Source organism: Alligator mississippiensis, chromosome 11 (genome assembly GCF_030867095.1).
Source record: "Alligator mississippiensis isolate rAllMis1 chromosome 11, rAllMis1, whole genome shotgun sequence".
Taxonomy (NCBI): Eukaryota; Metazoa; Chordata; order Crocodylia; family Alligatoridae; genus Alligator; species Alligator mississippiensis.
The window spans coordinates 61,653,715-61,676,359 of record NC_081834.1 but is presented as its reverse complement, the minus strand read 5'-3'; the positions used below and the strand labels follow the sequence as shown (position 1 = coordinate 61,676,359).

Here is a 22,645-nt window from a genome sequence, read left to right as displayed (position 1 = left end):
TCTCTCCACTACCCCAAGTCTCTGGCTCGGGAGTTGGTGCTGGCAAAGCCCAGGGCTGGCTCCAGGCACGGAGAAAGCTGCCCTGTGCTGGGAGTACAGAGGCTGTGCTGACCTCTCTGCAGCAAACACCTCCCCGGCAGCGGGCACAGCTCAGCCCTCGCTCCTGTGTCGCTACGACTTGGTCGCAGCGTCCGGCCCAGGACGCTCAGGCCCGGCCCCGGCAGTGAGGAGAGGGCGAGGAGCCTGTCCGCACTGCCCTTAGCCATTCCCAGAGCTCTGCAGTGCCCACCGCTCGTCCAGCACCACAACTACGTCCAATTGCGAGCAGCGAGGTTGCTGCCGGGGCCTGTGTCTTCGTTCAACCTAGGGGTAGCCAGGCAATGAGGAGGGAAGGAGCTCATCCAGGCACCTTGGGTCTGCCCCCGGGAGCTGGCAGTAGCCCTGGGCCCTGTCTGGCAGAGTCCCAGCTGCAGCCCCCGCTAGAGACAGTCAGAAATCCGGAGGTGAATGGATTCCGTCTCCCAGGTTCCTCGAAAGTGCCCAGGGTGACCCAGGAGGCAAGCGCACTTCCCGGCTCCAGCGCGGCGGGGCAGGGGCGGGGCGGGGCGGGCGCGTGTGCCGGGGGGGCGGGGCGGGGCGGGGCGGGGCGGGCTGCGGCCGGATCCCTGCGGGCTGCGCACAGGCGGGGCCGCGCTGCTCGCGTCTGCGCACGGCCCGCTCCGAGCCCGGCAGCGCGGGGCGCCCGGCGCAGCCACAGCCTGCCCGGCCTCCCGCTCCCGCTCCCGCTCCCCGCCTTCCCCTCCTCCAGCGCGGGCTGCGGCGCCTGCACCCCGCCCGGCCCCGGCCCCGGCCCCGGCCCCGCCGCAGCAGCAGCAGCAGCAGGGGGAGCGGCTGGGCCGGGCGGGGAGCGGAGCGGAGCAGGGTCCCGGCTCGGGGCGGGGCGGAGCGGGGGCGAGGTGCCCGGCGCGGGCAGGCGGGCCCTCCTGGGGGCTCGGGCCGGGCTGTGCGCGGGGCGACGTCTCGGGGCTTTGTCCCCTCCGCCCCGCTCTGGGCACACGGCCGGAGCCGACAGCACTGGGGCTCCGCCACGGCCTGGGGCTCTTCGCGCTTCCTCTCGGTTCCTGGCACTCCCCGCGCGGAGCCGCCCGTGCCAAGCGGCACCTGCATGGCGAAGGGCAGCTTCAAGACAGAAAGCCTGCCATGGCGCTGAGGCCGCGGCGGGCGCAGCCGTGCCAGCCCAGTGCTCGGCCGCGCTGGGGCAGAGGAGGAAGCGGAGCCCCGCACCCAGCTCCGTGGGGCAGGACGAGGGAAGGGGCCGGGGCAGCCCTGGCTCTGCGGCCGGTGTGAAGCGCGGTTGTGTTTGCTGTGCCCAGGCTGCGGTGCACACTGAGCAGGTTCGTGTGTGCCCCTGCTCCTGGGCTTTGCCGGTGCCCCGCGGCGCCAGGAAGAGATGTTTTCCCCTCCTGTTGCTACAGGTGTCCGGGTTTCCTCACCTTCCCCGCGAGCACTGGGTGGGGCTGCCCCCAAGGCGAGGTTGGTGCCGGGGGTGCCAGTGCTGCAGCGAGGGCTAAAGCCTCGGCCTTCCTGGGGAGAGGTCTGCCCTCCATTCAGGGTCAGACTCATCCTGCATTTGGGCTCAGAAGAGCTTTTACAACGTGGCCAGACGGGGATGGACTGAGGGCATTTTGCTGCCGTCTCGAGGGAAGGGCAGAGCTCTCTTCCTTGGATCTCTTGAGGGTACGTGAGCAACCCTTGCACCAGCCAGGCATTGGCAGCACCCTCGCCCCCCTGTTCTACCTGTGGCAGGTGAGGGCATTTTTCATGTTTAGGGGCAATATGCCTTGCAGTGGTGTGACAGGGTTGTTGTGTGGCTTACGCATAGACTGAAGTAGCACTTGTGTAGCGTGCTTGGATCCGGCTCTGAGCAGGGTTGGACTCAGCGGTGGATCCAGCAGGAGGGCGATGAGGGACGCAGCCACAGCCCTGCCTGGCTCTGCCACCTGTGCCCACCGACCAGCTTGAGCTCCCCAGTTGATCAGTGCAACTCCCAGCCAGAGCAGCTGCTTTCATGCTGCTGCTCGCCCTGTTGCCTCCTCTGGTGCTGAATCCAGGGGCTGGCGGGGAGGGGGTGGAGGGCGAGGGTGAACAGCAGCAGTGCCCATACCCCGAGCGCCGGAGCGCTGTGACAGCGGCGGCTCCTGCCAGAGCTGCAGCCATCAGCTGGGAGTGCAGAGGGTCCCTGCACACGCACAGCTCGGGCAGGAGCCGGCACGGACGAGGTGGGGAGCTCAGATCCATGGGGTGCGACCGCACGGCTGCCCCTGCTACCACCCCCACCCCAATCTGCCCTTGGCTAAACTGCACCACCTCCTGCGGCCCCTTCCAACCTTACCTTGCTCTGATACCACGCTGTAGTGACAGGAGGCTTGCTCTACCTTCAGGCAGTGCTAGTTGAATTGGCGGGGGGAGGGAGAGCCCCTGCTCCCCCTGCGGTGGCCCTCCTCTGCCATTGCCATTTCCTTAAAATCTCCTTTCCAGCTAAAAAAAGCATTTGTTTGACCTACCCAGAAATGGTTGTGAGCAGTAGGTAAGCAGAGCTTGTTGCACCAAAACCATCTGAGCCATTGGGCACCCTGGCCTGTGCCTGCCCACTAAACACGGCTGTCTCCGCAGCTAACAATGGAGTAGAGACATGCTGCCCCGCCTGCCTGATACGTCCGTCCACACCGACCCAGCACCTGCAGGACGTGTCTGCCCTCACCCGGGTCTGCACGGCAGAGCTCGTGAAGAAATGGGTTTCCTACAGCACAAAACCGCCATGATTTCTTGCTCCGCGCTCAGGGTGACGGTTTAAAATTTTAAACACTTTTGTGAAGGCAAACATCAGTTGGCAAAGAGGAAATAATGAATATTTGCAACAATTCATTTTGATTTTGGCCATTTTCAGTTTGTTTTTAGATGATAAGGCACCGCATTTCTACATGAACAGCTAGTCTGAACAACCGCCACCAAAACCAGTTAGAAACATTTCATCCTCGTGCTGCTGAAAAGGGACGTTTCAGCTTTTTACAGTCACTTTCTTTCTTAAAAAACAAAACTAAAACACAACGAAAAACACCACATTCCTGCAAAGGGTTTTGGTCTTTTCAAATCAACGTTTCCAGTCAGCTTCACTTAGGAAATCCCAGCTCTTAGTTTTCATTCTTTTTATCTTTTTTGCTTGCAGAAAAATAATGAAAAGAAGAAAAACCACAACTCTGGATTTCTACCTGAAATCTCTGGGCCCGTCTCGGACTCAGGGTTGTAAAGCCAGCAGTGCTAACGTGTGGGACCCCTGGACCCTGAAAGGAGCGCAAGGCACCCCGGGGTGCTGGGAAACCCTGAGAATCGCTGGTCTAGGGACAAGCAGATGACGGGATGACACGAGCATTTTTTGAGTATAAGTAAAGCTGCCGTGAAGAAAGTGGAGAAAAAACCGCTGCCCTTCCCCACACAAGGCAGGACACGCGGCAGCGGCTTCATGCTGCAGCCAAGGAGATCTCAAGTCATTCTCCGAAGAAACCCTTCCCGAGTGCTAGAGCAGCAGTGCAACACGCTGCCTAGGGAAGTCGTGGCACCTTCGCTGCAGGTTGTCAAGGAAGAGTCTGGAGCGGGATCTCGCTGGGACAGCTGAGGAAGAGCAAATCTTGCATCTGCGCAGGGGGCAGACTGGACGACCCTGGAGGTCCCTTGGGAGCCTGCGCTTCCCTGGTGTCAACACCTGTCACCGGAGCAGGGGAGCGTCTGCCAGCTCTGTGTGCTGCACCCACGGGCGGCGGAGGGCCAGGACTAAGGGGGCTTAGCCCCCGCAAGCGTTTGGCAGCGGCCAGCGACAGCAGCGCCACAGCGCCGGCCGCCCGCAGCACCTGGTGCCGCTCCTCTGCCGCCACGTGTAGCAACAGTGCACACTGGCCGTGCAATGGCACTACTGGAGGGAGCGAGGGTGGGCAAGTGGGGCTCGGCCTCCCCAAATAATAGTTTTCGCCACCCTTAAGTCTGGGCCCACCTTCCCTGGTGAGACGCTTTGGTCGGATACCTGGTCCCCACTCTCCGGCCACGCTGAAGGGAAGGCGGTGCAGCAGGGACAGAGAATCGGATTCAGTCTGAGTTCCCCTGGGATTCCTTCAAATAAAGAGAAGTGATCTGACTCGAGGTGCTACATTTCTTTACATAGCTTATGGTCACGCTGGAGTGATGCTGTAGATGCGGTCCATGCCGCCATGATCTCCAAGTAAGCCATCTCTAAAACCATACTCCTGTACTCTGGGCTGCTTACTTCCCCCCAGGCCCTGCGCCAGCTGCTGTCTTCAGCTGAGAACAGCCCTTTATTCTGACAGCCGAGGTACAGACGCCTTGTCCTCCTTCTCCGTGACTAGAGCCCACTTCCCAAGAGAAGAGGGAGCTGCACCTTCGGTTTTCTCTGTAGCATCCCTGTAGGATGCCGTTTTGTTTCCTTGTATGCCCTTTGCTAGCTGGCTCTTCATCTGTGCCTTGGTCTTCCTGCTCTTCTCCCTGCGCACCTGTGCCTTACTCCAGTGTCCATGCTGGGCAACACGGCCAAGTCCCCGCTTCTCCGATGCTGCTTTTTCCCTCAGTCAGGCCAGGGGCCTTCTCTTCTCAAAGCCGAGGGTCTCCGTCCCCTTGCCTATCTTTGTCGGGCGTCCTTTGCCTTGCCGGTGCCCTGCTCTGGCTCTGGGACCTCAGGCCTGACTTGGTGACAGCCGCACACTCCCTGCCACGCGGTGCCCATCCTTTGTCCGCACTGGTGCCCGGAGGCTGGCACGTTTTTAACCAATGGTTTGTTTCTTACCTGGAGGGCATCTTGTCTCTCCCTCCGCCCAAGGCGGGACGCGGGGCTGCGGTGGGCAGAAAGGGGGTGGGGGGGCACCCGTGGTGGGGCCAGGGCACCCGCGCACTCCTCGGCGGCGGCCACTGAGCGGTTGCTCCATGGCGCTGAGGACACAGAGCTGGAGAAGCCTCATGACAGCACCTGTCCGGGAAAGCTCACCGGCGGTATGGCAGAGACAGCCGGCACATGTCTGGCTGGTGCCAGCCAGCTGCAGAGTCGTGATCGGAGGGTAGGAAGTAGTAGCTCGATATCTATTTGGCTCGATCTCTAGTTTTTAGTTCAGGGAGCTGACCACTGGGCTACACCTCCACGGCACCATACGAGCCGAGCTTCATGATATTGTTTTGGTGGCTAAGTCACTTCCTGCGATGACGCCAGGCCAGAGCCCTGGACCCAGGCGGTCGCCGTCGAGAGGTGGGCAAGGCATCCCCAGCACAAGAGCCACCTCCAGCAAACCCAGAGCAGGGCCCCGGTGCCAGCTGGGCTAAGGCAGGCAATCAGGCCAGCCGTTCCCCTGGAGCCACAGGCACCAGCCCACCCTCTGCAGCCATTAAAAGCCAGACCCAGGCCTCAGTCTCCTGTCAGGGCAAAGGTGACAGTTATTGCTCCTTCCTGCCCATTCGCGTCCCTGCTGCTCTGGTTTTGCCTCCTCGCGCTGATTCCAGCTAGCGCGTGGCGATCCCTGCTCGTGATTCTCGTTTGCCCTTCGCCTCTGGTTTTTCACTTCTGCTGAGCCCTGAGCCCCCGCCTGCTGCTGCTGCCACAGGGGCTGCACCATCGGGCAATGTGTGGGGTCCCATCATAGAGTTGATGTGGGAGGTGTTTTGGCACCAAGGGCTCGGGCAGCTGGGCCTCGCGGTGGGGTTTGGGGCCTTCCAAGCCAGTTGCTGTGTCCAGGCTGCACGGGGTCTTCTGCAAGAGTAGCCTGAGCGGTGGTTCGGGTCCCCTGCCCCAGCCCCTGCAGCCCGTATGAGGCAGAGCAAGAGCCAGGCCTCAGCCTCCTTCTGGCAAAGGTGAGAGTGATCGCTCCTTATTGCCCGTTCGCTTCCTTGCTGCTCTGCTTTTGCCTCTGGGCTCTGACTCCACGGTGCTCATCCACGACTCCACGCTGCCCCTACTGCCCCTCGCGCTGCTCATCCCTGCGGGCACCAGTGATACTGCCTGAGAGGATCAAAAGTGCCTTGTGGGCACTGGGTGCAAGGCTGAAGGGGACAGGGCCTCAGGTGCTGTTGCCTTCGATCCTTGCACTCAAGGGGAAGGGCCTGGGCAGGAGCGGATGCACGCTGCAGATCCCTGGGTGGATGCACAGATGCTTTGGCTTCTTCAGCCACGGGATGTTGTTGAAAGAAGAAGGATTGGTCGGAAGAGACGGGATCCACCTGATGCATAGAGGGAAGAGCATGCTGGCAGACAAGCTGGCTAACCAGGGGAGATGTCGTGCTGGGTGTGCTATAGGCCACCAGACCAGGAGGTTGGCATGGATGAGGCTTTCTTCAAACAGGTAGTGCAAGTTTCCTGATCACAGGGCCTGGCTGTCATGGGGACCTCAACCACCCTGACGTGCTGGCGATCCAGAAAGGTTTTGGAGAGTGCTGGGGACAACTTCGTGGTGCACGCGCTGGAGCAGCCAACTCAGGGACGCGCTGCTCTGACCTGCTGCTCACAAACAGGGTGGTGAAGGCAGGAGGGGATGGAGCAAGTTGGGCAGCACTGAGCACGAGATGACGGAGTTGAGGATCCTGAGGACAGGAAGGGAGGAGAGCAGCAGAGCACGGACCTGGGCTTGAGACAAGCGGACTTGAACTGGCCAAGGGAACCGATGGGCAGGATCCCCTGGGATCACGTGCAGGGGCAGAGGAGTCCAGGAGAGATGGCTGTATCTTAAAGATATCCGACTGAGGGGGCAGGAAGGAACCACCCTGACGTGCAGGCACTCCTGCAAGCACGGTGGAGATCAGCTCGCTCAGGGGGTCGTGCCTGAAGCTGCTGCAGCCGCCTGACCGGGGGCTGGGGCTGGGCTTTTGGTTAGTAACTGAGAGCAGGCAAGTGTGGAGCTGTGTGTGTGCTTGGGAGGAGTAGCACGCCCCATTAGCTTTGTACGTCAGAGAGAAATGGGTCACCTTCTCCATGCTACTACGAAGCTGGAGGGACCCTGGGGACCCCGCTGAGAGCTGGATCCAGGAGGTGTTTTGCCAGCAAGGGAACTTGGAGCTGGGCCTGGCCATGGGGTTTGGGGCCCTCCAAGCCAGTAGCCAGGCTGCGCGGGGTCTTGTGCTGGAGCAGGCTGAGCTGTGCTTAGGGTCAGGGTTAGCGTTAGGGAACAGGACAGGGCTGGAGGTGTCTTCCTGGGTCAAGTTGGTTGGACTCTCAGAGATGTATTTCGGGTCTGGCACGGGAGGGCAGTCCACGCGCACAGGAAGCAACCTGGACCCCAGGCCTCAGCTGCCCTTGAGCTAGGAGAGCTGCCGGCAGTAGGGTTGGCATTTCGTGGCAGGTGCCTTGTGCTTCAGCCTGCGCGGCTCGCTCACGCCTCGGCTCCTCTGCGGACACAGGGGCTGGGACGGGTCTGAGGGTGCAAGGTGAGCACTTGAGGGTCTGGAACAAGACTCACCAAAGCAAGAGATCAGGCTCTCAGATACCAAGAGACTTGCTTCGTTAGTCTTTCTCTGTGACCCCAGCGTGTCACTTAGAGGGTAGCTGACAGGCCCTGCTTCTCCAACAGTTTTGATGTCTACACAGTGGTAACACTTGGGGTTGGACGCTGCGGGGTGGAAGGACTCAGGGTGACGTTTGTGGGGCTGCAGCGCTGGGTGCGGGGGTGATGGAGCTGGTCCCCGGGCATTGCCGAGGCAGCGTTCGTATCATCGCAGCGCCGCGGGATCCAGGCAGTCGCGGCGGAGGCTGGAGGGGTGCCGCCGGGCGCCCGCGAGCTGCAGAGATGGGTGAGTCGGCTGAGGAGAGAGCTGTCCCCCGGATACCCCTGCCCGAGGGCAACGCGGGTGTCGAGACGAGGCCCCTTGCCCCAGGGGCTGTCAGAACCAGACGTGAAAGAGCCACCGGGCCGGCGCCCTCCTGCCCCAGGATGAAGTGTCCCCGGGGGATGCGGCCCAACGGGGTGGGATTTGCCCCAGCCCCCCCGGCAATGGGACCAGGAAGGGCAGTGGTGCCTGATCCTGCAGGTTGTGACGAACCAGGAGTGGGCACCTGGCCAGTGCCTTTCTCTCGGGGGTGGTTTGTTCCTGTGTAAAGCCTGGAGCGAGGAAACGGAGCCGAGCCCGGCCGAGCGGCGGCACCAAAGGCACCTGGACGTGGGGTTTCACCTCTTTTCAAGCAGCACAGGATTGAAGCACAAATCCGGATCGCTCCCAACACCTGAGGATTCGTTCTGTTGTTGAAATCACAGTCCAGGGACACAAGTATTTTGTCCAATTTCAAATTGCCATCTTTTTTCTTTTAGTGATCGACACACACCGTGTGGAGAGCGACGGGAGACCCGGGGTCGCGGAGGACTTCGCTCTTTGCTCTCTCACCCAGCAGGGAGCAGGTAGGGATGAGGTCCTTCGGCAGTGCCGCCGGAGGCTGCGGCAGCGGGAGATCTGGGAGGGGAGCGAGGGGCTCTTCTGCCTCCAGGCTTGTGGCTGCGTTCGGAGAGAAGTGCAGAACGGAGACGGAGCCGACAAGACCTGCCTTGGGAGCGAGGGGCTGCGTAATGCTCCCTGCCAGCGCTGTGTGTAGGAGGCAGGAGCCGGGCGGGCTCTGGGGCCACCCCCTGCCCAGGCCGTGATAAGAAATGTTTGCGCTCTAACCTTGTGTCTTTTATCGCCTCTTCAGGCCAGCTTTTCCTGCACGGGTGTCGCAGGGCTTCAAAACCAGGCCTGGGCCCGGGTTGCCGTCCCTGCCAGGATGGCTGGAGTGCGGTGCACAGCCAGTGTGGATTAAAACACGGGTTCCTCTTACATTAGATCTAGCGGCACGGTTTTTGCTGGTGCAGAGCAGGGCAGTCGGCTGGGTCACGAAAGGCATGGAGACAAGGTCCACGGAGAAGGCAAGAGCAGTCCTGAGGTGGAAAAAACGTGCCAGAGGGCGGTCAGAGTCTCCTTTAATGGCAGAAAGGGGCCTGAAGGGAAGGTGTGGGGGGACAGGACTCCTGGAGTGGACAAAAAGAGGGGGAAAGGGGTGGGAGGGAGGAGAGGTGCAGAGTTGTTACAGGGGAAGAGCGTATACGAAGAGATAGCTTCAAAGAGGATGCTCTAGTCCCTTGCAGGGACAGGCGTCATCGCCTGGCGAAGGCAGCAACTGCGGATCCCGGCGGCGAGGGACCTTCCCCAGAGGCGAGGCAGGCGGCCTCAGTACCGAAGCCAAAGGAGGAGTCCGCAGCATCCCGAGGGCCTTTGAGCGCCCGCCCAGCAGCACTCCATCCCCCGGGCAGGTGAGGGGCCAGCAGTGCTGCGGGGGCACCCCATGTCTGTGCAGGGGACTGCAGAAAGGGGAGGAAAGTCCGCCCCGCTCCAAGGTGGTGACCGCGGCCCTGATGCTCTCACACCCGCTGCACGGGGTTGGAAACATCCCCAGGTACAGGAGCTCCCAGCCCTCCCAGCTCAGCCAGTGCTGCCCAGCCAGAGTGGGCAGGGAGCCCAAAGCTTGTATTGGCTCACTCGAATCCTCCTGCACCAGAGGGGTGCAGAGACCCATCCCAAGCACAGGACCACAATGCAGACGGTGCATCCCAAAACCCTGGTCCAAAGCTAGGATGGCAGCTCAGAGCCTCGTGTCTCCACTCCTTGCAGGCCGAGACATGCGAGGGGCAGTCGAGATGTTGGGCGAGTGCCAACTGGAGCCGAGCCTGGTCCAGTGCTACAGGGACCTGGCGAGAGTTGGAGAGGTGAGGATGCTGCCCCGAGCTGCAGGGCTGGGGCTGTGTCTCCTTGGGCTGGCTGCGTGCTGGGCTCTGGAGAAATGCCTGCTGCTTCTCTCCAGCTCGCAGGGATCTTCCTGCAGTGGGTTAGAGCCTTGCAGGTGTGCAAAGCGACGTGGTCCCAGGCCCGAGATGGAGCCTGGCTCCGAGATGCGCCAAGACTTGCGTCCTCTTGCTTTCAGGTGCTGGGAAAGATCTTGTCCGAGGAACAAAAGAGATCGTTCCTGCAGCGGACCATTCTGGCAATTCAGCATGGGCGGATGCACATCAAGAGAGCTGCGCTGGTTTTCCTCTACGCCATCCTGGGGGAAACCAGCCTCCTGATCGGGGACAAGGTCGGCAGCCACCTTGGATACAGGGGACTGAGAAAGGGCCCCTCGCCTCTGTGCCACGGCTTGTCTCTCTCCCGCATTGCAAGGAGCAGAGAGAGGTCATTAGCCATGGCAGTGTGAGCTTTAGCACAAGCCAAGGTTGATTTGCACCATATAGATGAACTGAATCTGTGAGATATGTATATAAAGCCCAAGATAACAGTGACCCGCAGGTCACGTCAGCAGAGGCTGAAGCCTGCACCTGTCTATAAGTTGCAGCTCTCCCCTGACTTGTGAGGACACTGGCCCCCAGGCTAACGGGAAGCGTGCCAAGTGCCTCCACACACAATCTCTCCACACACACGCTTACCAAAACTGAAAAATCTGTCCTTTCTTAAGGCCTAAATTTTTGTCCAGAAAAATACCCTAATAAAATACTTCAATGTGGAGAGCTAGAAGAATTCTTCCGACGCCTGCGCCTCAAAGAATATTTCCACAACCGAACTGAACCCACTCCCTACAGCAACTCATCCTCTGACAACATTCAGGAAAGGATCAATGCCAAAAAGCCCCAAAAAACATCAGATTGGACACCTCGCAGTGGACGAAACCCTAACCTTGACCGCTACATTGACTGCTTCAGGGAAAGAATGAACAATGAAATAATCAGCAACGCGCCACCACAACAGCCTCTTTCCACCAGAGAAAAAGGCCACAGAATCTCTAAGATCCGACCACCAAACAGTAATAAAACCAGCAGATAAAGGAGGAGCCATAGTCATCCTAAACCGTGAGGATTACATAAAGGAAGCCAAGAGACACCACCTACTACAAAGAACTACAACAAGTTCCTACTCCCCTTTTCACCAAAAAACTCAACAATACCATCAAATCATTTCCATCAAGACTACAAGAAAAACTACAGACCTTGATCCCCCCGCTACCTAACCCGGGGACTTTTTACATGCTCCCTAAAATCCACAAACAAGGGAACCCTGGCAGACCTATCATATCCAACCATGGGACCCCAACTGAGGAAATATCAGGTTTCGTTGAATCAATCCTAAAACCGCTTGTCACCCACAGAGCAAGTTTTGTCCAAGACGCTATAGACTTTCTACGGAAACTTAAAAACATAGACCACCTTCCCAGCAACACCCTCCTAGCCACCATGGATGTTACCAGCCTATACACCAACATCCCACACCAGGATGGCATCCAAACCTGCCGTACATATCTACAGGAACAAGATTACAGCTCAGAATACAGACCCAAAGATATCACTGAGCTTATACACTTCATCCTCACACACAACAATTTCACTTCTGATAATCAACACTTCCTCCAGAGGATGGGAACAGCTATGGGCACTAAAATGGCCCCACAGTATGCCAACCTTTTTATGAGCCACCTGGAAGAAGACTTCCTCAAGAACTGCACCATCAAACCCTTGCTATACTTAAGATACATCAATGACATCTTCATCATTTGGACTGAAAACCTGCAATCTCTGATTGAGTTCCACCAGAAATTCAGCAATCCCCATCTCTCCATCCGACTTTCCCTAGAATACTCCAGCACCAGCATCTCCTTTTTAGACACGATGATCAGTATCCAGAAGGGTAAAATACAGACCACAGTATACAAGAAACCCACAGACCAACATACATATCTGCACAGAACCAGCAATCACCCGAAACACACCAAAAAATCTGTGATATACAGCCAGGCCCTCAGATCCCACCGCATCTGTACTGAAGAGCACACCCGGGATCGCCACCTCACCAATCTTAAAATGGCTTTCACCCAGCAAGGACACTCCTCCAGAGAGAGAGATCGCACATTTGAAAGAGCCACCCGGATACCACGTGAAGAACTGCTGCAGTACAGAAGAAAACCCCCACAAATCGCACACCGCTGGTTATGACATATCACCCCTCCCTCGAACCCGTACGGAAAATCCTCAAAAAATTGCAACCCGTACTAGAAAGAGACCCAATTCTTAAAGAGCTCTTCCCAGAGCCACCCATCCTAGCCTTTAAACAAGCACCGAACCTCGCCAACCTCATCACCAGAAGCAAACTTCCTCAAGCCCAGACCACACCAAAAGGATCCAGACCGTGCCAGGACAAGAAATGCAAAACCTGCCAACACATCTCCACCACCCCCACTATTACTACACCCCACAACAGAGCCATCAGCACCCCAGGATCTTACAGCTGCACCTCCAGAAATGTGATATATCTCATCCAATGCACCAAATGCCCTGATGGAAAATACGTGGGGAGACCAAACAACAACTGCGCACCAGAACGAACGCACACCGGACATCTATCAAAGACAGAAATCCCAGATTATAATGCATCAAAAATCCAATGTCTATGTTTAGTCCATGATCTCTAGTATCCAGGAGGTTGGTGAAATGGAGCTCATAGGCTCGTCTCTGGGAAGTGGTGTGTACGTTTCCTTTGAGGATCAGGACTGCGAGATTGGAGAGAGAGTCGCTCTCCTGTGAGAAATGTGCCCCCACCGGTAATTGCGGATTTCTGTCTTCGTGTCATCCCAAATGGGCCTAGCCTCTCGCTGAACCAACACAGGAAGAGGCGTACAAACAAGGGAAGCTCGGGCAGGCCCCAAGGAGGACTATACAAGGATGGCCGCATTTGCAGGGAACAGACAGGAAAGGCTAAAGTGGCGACCAAACTTAGATTAGCAACAGAAATCAAGGACAACCAGAAGTCCTTCTTTAGGTACGTGGGGAACAGGAGGAAAATAAATGGGAGTGTGGGGCCATTGCTCAACAACACAGGAGAGCTGGTTACCAGCACCCAGGAACAAGCTGAACTCCTGAATGACTACTTCGCCTCGGTCTTTCACTGGACCAAGGGGAAAACAGCGCCAGGTGGAGTACAGGATGAGCACGGCAGGAATAACTGCCTTCCTACTATTGCCGTAGAATTGGCGTGTGATCAACTAAAAATATTAGACATGGACAGGTCAGTGGGACCAGGTGATCTTCATCCAAGAGTGCTGAAGGAGCTGGCCGAAGTCATTGAGGAACCCTTGGTGAAACTCTTCCACAACTCGTGACGCTCTGGAGAAGTCCCTGAGGACTGGAAGAGGGCCAATGCTGTGCCCATCCACACGAAGGGCAGGAGGGAGGACCCGGGTAAATACAGGCCACTCAATGACCTTCAGTCAACTGAAATCTCAGAGGTATTGCCAGTTAGCAACAGATGCAATGAATCTCCTGCTCTGTTCAGCATTGCTGAGGCCTCCCCTGGGGTCCTGTGTCCTGGTTTGAGCCACACGATTCAAGAAGGCTGTATCAGGAGTTGATTATGCACCAAGTGCTGAGATGCAGCTGCTTCTGGGGTGGGGCATGCTGGAGGCTAGGTCTACAGCACCCCGTCATGAAAGAACCAGGTGCCTGGCATGGGTCATGGTTGATGCTCTCCCAGGGTAACCCTGGCAGCATCGTCATCGTCTGCTGGGGGCATGGGGTAGAAGGAGCAGTTCTGCACAGGAGGTGGTAGGGATCGTTTGGGGTCCTGCCCCACCCCACCTCAATGGCGTGGGCAATGCCTTTGGATCCAATGCAAGGAGGCCAATATTTCCCAACTACCTCCAAGCCTTTTTAAGAACAGCAAAGCTCACAGAGATGCACTGTATTGCCCAAGGATGCATTTAGGGACACGGTTCAAAGAAACCTCAGCCAGCTTTCTGTTTTGTGTGCTTATAACTAACTGCAGCTCAGTGTTAGCCTGTAGACAACTCCCTGGCTGATGCAAAGGAACAGCTAGATGTTTCCCTTGCACCTACATTGACTGTGCTGCGAAACACTTGAGGCCACTTTTGAGATGCAGACTTCCCTGCTGCCACACTTCACAACATTGATGTCCAAGTTGGGGTTGCCAAATATAGAGACTCCCCTCAAGGAGTTCACTGGGGGTGATATGCAAGTGTCACACCACTAGCATCCTCCTTCATCTGCACCGGGTATTACTTGAAAGCTGCAGTCACCGACCAGGACACTATTGCCCTAGATATACAAATGCAGAGCAGAGATAGTTCCTACCCTACAGGAGCTTGCAGTGCAAGGACTGGTTTCACAAAACCCAGCAGCATAGAGCCAAAGCAGCATCTCGGAGGCTGCTGCCAATGTAGTGCCAGACCCCGGCTGTTCCCAGCTTGGGCGAGGCGAGAAGGGTCGTGCAGTCATCGTTCCTCCGCCCTGCACAGCCAGGACCAAGCACAGTGACAGTCTGCAAGTTCCTGAAAGAGGCAAGGGACTGCTCACTGGGCGTCTGCCCCAGATGGAGCACAGGCCGGACCCTGGAGGGATACGCCACGTGCAATGTGGTGCACTAGGGAGCAGCTCTGTGTCTAAGGCACAGTTTTCCAGAGATCCCTGGATGCAGCAAGACTCCAGCTTTCCCCACTGTGGGCCTGTGCATTCATGGCACAGCAAGACTCAGGGCCAGGAGCTGTCCCTGGCATGTTTTTACATGATGAACAACACGCCCAGGCACTGCCCTTCTCTTCTGGCAGGACTCAAGGTTATGGCAGCTCTAATGCAGCCTTCAGTTTAGTACCCAGAAATGGGGCTCCAGCAGTCCACCATCCCGGTCCCTTGGATAGTGATGTGGTTATGAACAGTTCTTGTGAACACATGCTCCTGTCCTGTTAACAACAGGGCTAAGCAAGATGCTGCTCCAAGCTGGACTGTCTCCTACAGCTTTGTCCCTCTAAGTAAGATCACCCATATAGTAGCCAAACGTCTGGCTTGTATTTTATTATGAGTTTTGGCTTCCACATGGAGAGTCATTTCCTCTGAAGCATACACTCAATATTATGCAAAGGCTTCCCATGCTCATTCTCCACCACTGCCAGGCACTGTGCTCTGTAGGATCGTTCCTGCAGTACATGGTGGGAGACGTAACAAGAGCCCCAGCTCAGGTAAAACTCAAAAATACCCCAAAGAAACAAACCCACAATCCAATTTTTTTGGAAAGCCAGTGTCATTTTCAGACTCCCAATAGACAGTGTGGACAGACCAGATCTCCATGCTGCGACACCAGCACACAGAAGTGTTAAACCTCAACCCCACGTGAGGCCCAACAACTAGGGAATCCGACGAACCAATTGCCCGTGGGATCCTGATACCCGTTAGCCAGAGCAGAGCAGGGGGAAAACCCTATTAGAGTGGAGGCAACTTCGGACGGGTGCAGCCACCGCACACGCACCGCGCAGAGCACTGCGAACTAGGTTCAGCTCAGCTCAACATGGGAAAGGGCACAAGAAAGAGCACATTGCAAAACTGGCGGGAAAAAGCAAGCATTAGCAAGCAGTGCACGAGCTGCAAGAAGTCAGCAGAAAAAAGGCGGGAAAATGCAAGAGACACAGGGTGGGAAAATGCAAGGGTTCAGCATCCTAACAAGAACTAAGTACCAGCTTGCGCCTGTGTGCATGCACACTCATACAGGCACTGGACAGGGTACGTTGGGTGGCTGCTGTTCTGCAAGCCCGCTGCCAAGCTGCCCGGCAGTCCTGGCTGCAGTTTTTGCACCGCAAGCAGCAGCCTAAAGAGGAACACGAGTCAGGAGTACAAAGAGGTGCAAAGATCATGAAACTAAGCACTGCCTGTGAAGGAATATTTCCAAGAGCAGCTTGGCTCTGCCCAAGGTGGTGCCTGGACTTGCAAAACAAGCATTGTCAGTGGGAGAAGATGGTGGTATAGATCTCGGGCGAGCGGAAGAGGCTGCAGATCTTCAGGGTGTTGCACAAACAGCTAGTTTCGTGCCCCTGGAGGCTTTTCCAATTTACCTCAAGGAGAGAGTCACACACACTCAGGCCAGGTCCAACTCGAGTTTATTGTTTGCAAACAGATCGACAAGGGAGTTCAATGAGTCGACCCCTAGCCACGCCCGAAGTTACATTTTTATACCTCTCATGAACAAGATTCCATTGTGGCAATCTGTGATTGGCTACAGTTTCCTGCAAAATTTAGTACATGCGTAGTCCTAAAACGGGCAAGTAACAAGGGTTGCAAAATTTATGTGCAAAGCAGGCAGTAACTAATCTTTGTGTTCCCACAGGAATCAGCCTTATCGCAAACCAAACATTTGTTTGGACTGTTCCTTATTATGCTACTGATTATCTAATGCAGGAAGAAAGAAGAGAAAAACAATTTGCATTTCTCAGCTGTGAGGCCTTTGTGTAGTGAGATCATGAGACATTTTTGCCACAAGGGTGACCAATAACATTGTCCTGGAGATCACCGGAGATCCGGCTCCAGAGGACCAGGCGAATGGGAGCTCTGTCACCCTTCGGACGTATGCAGCCACTCGTGGAAGTGTCCAACCCCCAACCGCTACACGAGCTGGGCCTGGGACCCGGGAGTCCAGGGGTGGGAGCTGCGACCTTGGTGCCCATCGAGGGCAGCCACAGCTGTCCGTTCCCTGCCATCCCCATGGGGCCCCTAATCTGCATGGGCTTTGCTCAAGCCGGTGGGCACCAGCCCAGCGTGAGTCCTCACCCACCCCAGGCGTCCTGCCCCAACCCAAAGCATGCTGGGAGATTGCACCAAGCAGCAGAGCCAGGGGGCCTGAGTTATCTCCCTGCTCTGGGAGAGGGAGTCGGGGGCAAGCCAGGAGCCCGGACCCCTGAGCTCCCCTTGCTCTGGCAGGGGCTGGAGGGTTACGAGGGGGATCGGGGAACCCAGGCACCTGGGTGCCCTCCTGCACCCCAGCAAGCGCTCACCCACCTGAGCTCGGTCTTCAGCTCCCCCGCCAAGTCTCTGCCCCCCACGGGGAGAAGAGAAGGGGAAGCAGAAAAGCTGGATGGGGAAAGGGCAAGAGGGGCTGAGCCCAGGGCAGGGCACAGAGCACCTCTGCCTGGACGCCCTGCCATGCGCTGGGCACCAGGGGCGCCCGCCCCAACTACATCATCCCAGCCAAGGCTTTTTCTAGCCGGGGCTTCAAAACCTCCAAGGATGGAGATTAAAGAGCCTCTGTGGGAGCCTGTTCCTGTGCTTTACTAACCGCCTCCTGAGCTTTTCCTCTGATCTAACCTAAACTTGGCTGGATGCAACCTGAGACCAATGCCCTTCTTATACCTAGGCCAACGCCTGCCCGCAAAGGCCAGCCACCTCTCCTATTCCCGCTGTACCCAGCCTGACACCCCCACAGCCAGCCGCAGCTCCTGTCCCTGTTATACTCAGCCCAATGCCCCCAGAGCCAGCTGCAGCTCCTGTCCCTGTTATACCCAGCCCAATGCCTCAGAGCCAGCTGCAGCTCCTACCCTTGTTTTCTGCATCTGGTCACCCCTGCCAGACCTAGCCACAGCTCCTACCAATTATACCCAGCCTGACGCCCCCCAGATCCAACTCGGGGCAGCAGGGAAACTGAGGCAGGAATGGCGTGACCTGCAACCCAGAAGCAGGTTTCCAGCAAGTGGGGTGAGCACCCAGCTGTCCGGGTCTCCAGGCCATGCTGCCCTCTGCCATTGCTAGGTCAGAAATCTGAAATTATTGTATGGGAAGCTCAAATCCATGGATTTTCTGCAAAACTATCCTACAAAAAAAGCGTGCAAATAAGTCTTGTTCTTTTCGTAACATCCCTTTGCCATATACTGTTCTCATCACGTCCTCAGTCTTGATCAACAGCTTCTTGGAGGCGGTGGTGGCGGTGGCAGGCCCTGCCCCGGGCCCACACAGCGCGTCCCCAGCACCGCAGCCTTGGGGAGGCCATTGACCAGTGCCGTCAAGCCTGGCTACTCACACGGCTGGTCCAATATCTCAGCCCGAGCCCGGTCTGGCCCGCTTGCAACACAAGTGCCGAGTCCTGTCCCCAGCAACGCTGGGCTGGGAGCGGGGGAGAGGAGACTTGTCCCCACCTGGGTGTGGACGTGTGCAATGTGCCCAGATGTGCTTCCCAGGTGTGGGGGTAGCAGCTGGCCTAGAGGACCTGCAGCAGCTGGAGCCTTTGGCTGCACCAGGCCAGGGCGCTGAGGGGGTTGAACCCTGACCCCATGTTCCCGGAGGGGACGGGGTCAATCCCCGCCCCGGGGCACCTGGAAGAAGGCCCCGGCCCAGCCCCGTCTCCTGGGACTGCAAGGGCGGGCAGCCGGCACTGCCCCGTGCACAGCACAGAACCGGGGGCCAGTTTCAGGCTGGATGTAAGGAAGAATTTCTTTACTATCCGACCCCCAAGGTCTGGAATAGCCTGCCGCCGGAGGTGGTTCAAGCACCAACTTCGAACACCTTCAAGAGACATTTGGATGTTTATCTTGCCGGGATCTTATGATCCCTGCTGACTTCCTGCCCCTGGGGCAGGGGGCTGGCCTCGATGATCTTCTGAGGTCCCTTCCAGCCCTAATGTCTGTGAATCTATGAATCGATGAATTCATGCCACAAAAAAATGCGTGTGCACTTTGAAGATACAGCATCATCTGTTGAGCATCATGCACACAGGGTCGGGACCAAGAGCTTTCAGCGTTGCCCAGCCAAGGTCATTGCAGGCCCGGCTGCCCGTGCTCTCTGGCCTGCTCTGTCTTCCTGGACCTGGTCCTGGGGAAGACTCCAAGCAAGGTATCCTAGAGGGGACCCTGCCGCAGTGGTCAGGTGGGATGAACGGGGACCCTGATTTCTTGCCATGACCCCAGTGACACCAGTACAAGAAGGAAAAGATGGCGGGATACAGCAGTGCCCTGCAGAACAGGGCCTGTGACCAGCCATGGCCTCTCCAGGGGAGTTCAAGCCGTGGCACCTCATGTGGACGTGCTCTGGTGAGATGCTCACGGCAGGACTGGTCCTGAGCACCCAGAGAGCAAGGAGAGGATGACCCGGACATTTCGCAGGTCACCTTTATATCCCATGGTGACAAGAGGTGGGAAGAGGGCAGGCTTGGTTCCCACAAGCTGCCACAGCGCTGAGGGACCCCATGTCCTCACATTTACTGGGATCTCTGCATGTGTCAGGCCAGGGAGCTGGACCCCAGAGGTGAAAGCTCCCACCTGGACGGCACCTGCATAGAAATCCTGATGTGATCTGCCACCTGAAACCTGGCCTGACCCGGCCTGAGGAAGGGGTCAGACTCCTCTGGGAAGTGGAGGGGGAGAAAACCCTCAGGGCAGATGGGAAGCAATGACTAGGGGAACGTGCAGGATGACGTGCTAAAGCAAACCCAAGCACCTTCTCTTTAGTGAAGCCCTTATGTGAGCCCAGGGAAGGTTTCATCAGGATTTGCAGAGAGCAGAGAGGCCTGAGGATCTGGCCCCGGGGCTCGGGGTTACCCAGGACCCTGCCCCAGGGCTGTCCCTGTGCTTCGCTGCCGGCCCCAAGTGTCACGGTCAAAGGTCGTCCCGGGCCAGGCCAGACCCCTGGCGCCCACAACCCCGCGCTCAGCACCTTCCCCCAGGGGGAATGAACACTCTGGTTGCCGTGGCAACGGTGCTGTTGCTTAAAAGTGTGACATCACAATCCCCAGCCTAACTGTCAGCCCGGCTCCGCCCAGCGCGCTCGTGGCGTTGCCGCAGCCAGTCGCACGTCCCGGTCGGCAGTGTTTGCGGAGTTAGTTGATTCGCTGTTAGTTGGTTTGTTATGTTTGTTAGGTCGTTAGTTCGATAGTTTGTTATTTCAGTAGTTCATTAGTTCATTCATTCGTTAGGTAGTTCGTTAATTCGATAGATAGTTTGTTACTTCATTAGTTCGACATTTTGTTAGTTCAGTAGTACATTAGTTCAGTAGTTAGTTCATTAGGTAGTCACTTCATTGGTTAGATAGATCGTTAGTTCCTTCATTAGTTAGACAGTTAGTTAATTAGTTCCTGAATTCAGTAGATCATTAGTGTATTTGTTAGTTAGTTAGTTTAGTTAGTTAGTTAATTAGGTCAGTGGTTAGTTTCCTGTAGTTCCCCACCTGAGCGGTGGGAGCGCACGGCTGCAGGAGCCGTGAATGCCCGTTCTCGCGCAGCCGTGGGCAGCACCGGGGACACCTGCGGGCCCGTCACAGGCACTTGTGGGCTATGGGGCGAGGTGGGGCAGGGGCTCAGGCTGTGCCAGGCCCAGGACGCGGCCCCGGGCCTCGTCCCTGCTCTCGCCAGCCCGGCTCCTCTCGCCCTCCTGCAGCTCAGGGCTGCGTTTGTTGCAGATGCTGCGGCGCGAGAAGCTGCCACCGCTGTGCCTGTGCTCCAGCACCCCGGGTGAGGGCTGGGCACGGCCCCCACGGCACCAATGGGGGTGGGTGGCACGGGAGGCTTCAGGCCCAGCAGGGTTTGCCTGGCTGGCCAAGCCCCGCTGTGCCAGGTCCAACCTGGACGGAGCCGGCTCCGTGCCCCCAGCTGTGCCCCCTGCTCCTCACCAGCCAGGTCCTGGAGACGGGGAGCAGGACTGGGCCCCACGGGCTCCTCACTCTGCCCCGGTCCTGGCCCTGCCCCTGCCCAAGTCTTGCCTGTCGCAATGGCCCTGCTGCCCTCTGCTCTCTTGCAGGGGGGGCCACACGGGCTCTGGGACCCCCGTCCTCACAGCGGTGCTCAGTCCCCCCCAGACTCATGCTCAGTCCTCGTCTCCCCTCAGCACCAGATGCCACCCTGGGCGCAGGCAGGCGGGCAGCAGACAGGCTCCCCGCCATTAAGGGCGCTGCGGATTTACCTCCCCTGGGGGCAGGCCAGGAGCGGAGGGAGCGTGTACCCGGTGAGTTTGGGTCGCCTAAGCTGGGGGACTTGTGCAGTTGCGTGGGGAGGGGGAAAGGTCTCTGCATGGGGGCACCCCCTCTCCCTCCGCGGTCTCCATTCCCAGGGGCCGAGCTGATCCAGCCCCTCCAGCCCCACGGCACTTTCTTCCACCCTCCAGATGCCTGTTTGGGCCAGGAGACCCCTCCCCAGTCTTACTGCCCCCATCCCTTCGTGCCCTGGCACCCACCCATTCTGTCAGCAGAGTGGGTGCAGCTGACGCGGTGCCCCTTGTCCCCCCCAGGACCAGGAGCAGTGCCGGGGGGAAGTGGAGGGGTGGGGGAGACCCTCCCAGCTGTGCGGGGCAGCTCTGCCAGGGCCGAGATGTGGCCGGACCCTCCCGCTGCCGTGAGTCTCTGCCCTGACCAGGGGTGTGTGGGGTCTGATCTGGGGGTCAGGGGTCTCTCCCCAGGTGCCCTGTGCCCCTCCCACCTCCATGCATGGCATGAGATCCCGGGGGAGTGTCTCGCTCCCTGCCGACTCCACGGGACCTGCAAGAATAAGGGAGGGGGTCGTGGGCTCATCCCCCGATCCCAGGGACAGTCCTTCCCAAACCAGAGTGTCGGAGGGCACCTGGGACCCTGAGTGGGAGGTGGGGGCTCACCTGAGATGGGTGGTAACAGCCAACCCCTGGCACCCCCAGGACCCAGGCCTGTGAGCCCTGCCCAACCCCAGGGCTCTGGGGGCTGCCACCCCTGCACCCTGGGGAGATGGGGAACTCGCTGCCCAGGGGAGTCCATCGCCCCAGCAGCTCTTTCCTTCCCCAGGCGGAGAAACCCCGTGGCAGGCAGCGCCGTCAGCAGGTGAGCGGGACCCAGGCGGGCTGGGGGCTGTGAGGGAGACCGAGTGGGCTGGGCATGGCTGCATGGAGGGGTGGGCCAGAGGAACAAGGCTCGGGCAGGGCTGGGGGTTGGCGGGCGAACGCGTGGGCAGAGGGACAGATGGGGGCAAGAGGTGGCTACGTGTGCAGACAGACAGGCCGTGGCGTGACGTCTCTCTAACCCGCACCGTCTCGTTTGCTGCAGCTGGAGCTGGAGGCACTTCGGGTCTGGCTGGCACAGGCGGAGCAGGACATGGAAACTGTGCTGTCCTGGTAGGTGTGGGGCTGGGGAGGGAGCTGGCTGTTCCCGTTGTGCGGCACAGGGCTCGGGGCACAAGCCCAGGGCCCATCCCACCTTCTGTGCATGTTTCTGCCTGGGGAAGGGGTGTTTTCTGGGACGGCGCCATCCATCTCTCTCAGCCCAGAAATGGTTTTTTGTCTCCACAGCGCACGGCAAAGGGAGGAGCGGCTCCTGGTGAGTTTGCATGGGGCAGGGGTCCTCAGGGCTGTGGGGCAGGGGAGGGAAGAGGCTGAGGCAAGCTTGGCCAGGCTGGGGGATGTCCCAAAGGCTGCTGAAGCTGGGAGCAGAGTCCCGACACATGGCGTGCGGGGAGAGGAGGGACCTGATGGGTGCGCAGGGAGGTAACGCTGGTGGGCGCGGGGCCCGATACGCTGGGCGCAGGCATGGGCAGGCTCTGACGGGCTGGGGGGATTCTCGTGCAGGCCCAAGTGGAGGCGCTGAGGAGCCAGAACCTCTTCCTGGTGCTGGCCCTCAAGGCGCAGAGGGAGCAGGGCTGCGAACAGCACAACAGCCCCACGGAGGTGAGTCCTTCTGCATGCCCCTGCCCCAGGGGAGGGGGAGTGTGCGTGTGCCTGTGTGCACAGGGCAAGGCTGGCCCCTGCTCTGCCAGCCCCGCAGTGGAGGAGACGGGGGGTTGCCCTGACTCCATGCGGGGAGGGCTTGTGTGTGCAGCGCTGGGC

General features: G+C 58.4%; 1 protein-coding gene and 1 long non-coding RNA gene across 2 annotated transcripts; both read left to right on the top strand.

The window, feature by feature from the left end:
- Positions 1-694: 694 nt before the first annotated feature.
- Positions 695-2,925, top strand: LOC132244182 (uncharacterized). Its single transcript, XR_009455759.1, has 3 exons — positions 695-1,394; positions 1,476-1,737; positions 2,674-2,925. It is a non-coding gene; the product is annotated as an uncharacterized LOC132244182 (long non-coding RNA).
- Positions 2,926-9,061: 6,136 nt separating this feature from the next.
- LOC132244181 (uncharacterized) lies at positions 9,062-13,231 on the top strand. The gene is made up of 3 exons (XM_059715225.1): positions 9,062-9,317; positions 9,676-9,770; positions 9,986-13,231. Exon 3 carries the CDS (start codon positions 11,079-11,081, stop codon positions 12,039-12,041), a length of 963 nt encoding a protein of 320 aa, XP_059571208.1. The 5' UTR covers positions 9,062-9,317; positions 9,676-9,770; positions 9,986-11,078; the 3' UTR covers positions 12,042-13,231.
- Positions 13,232-22,645: the final 9,414 nt, after the last annotated feature.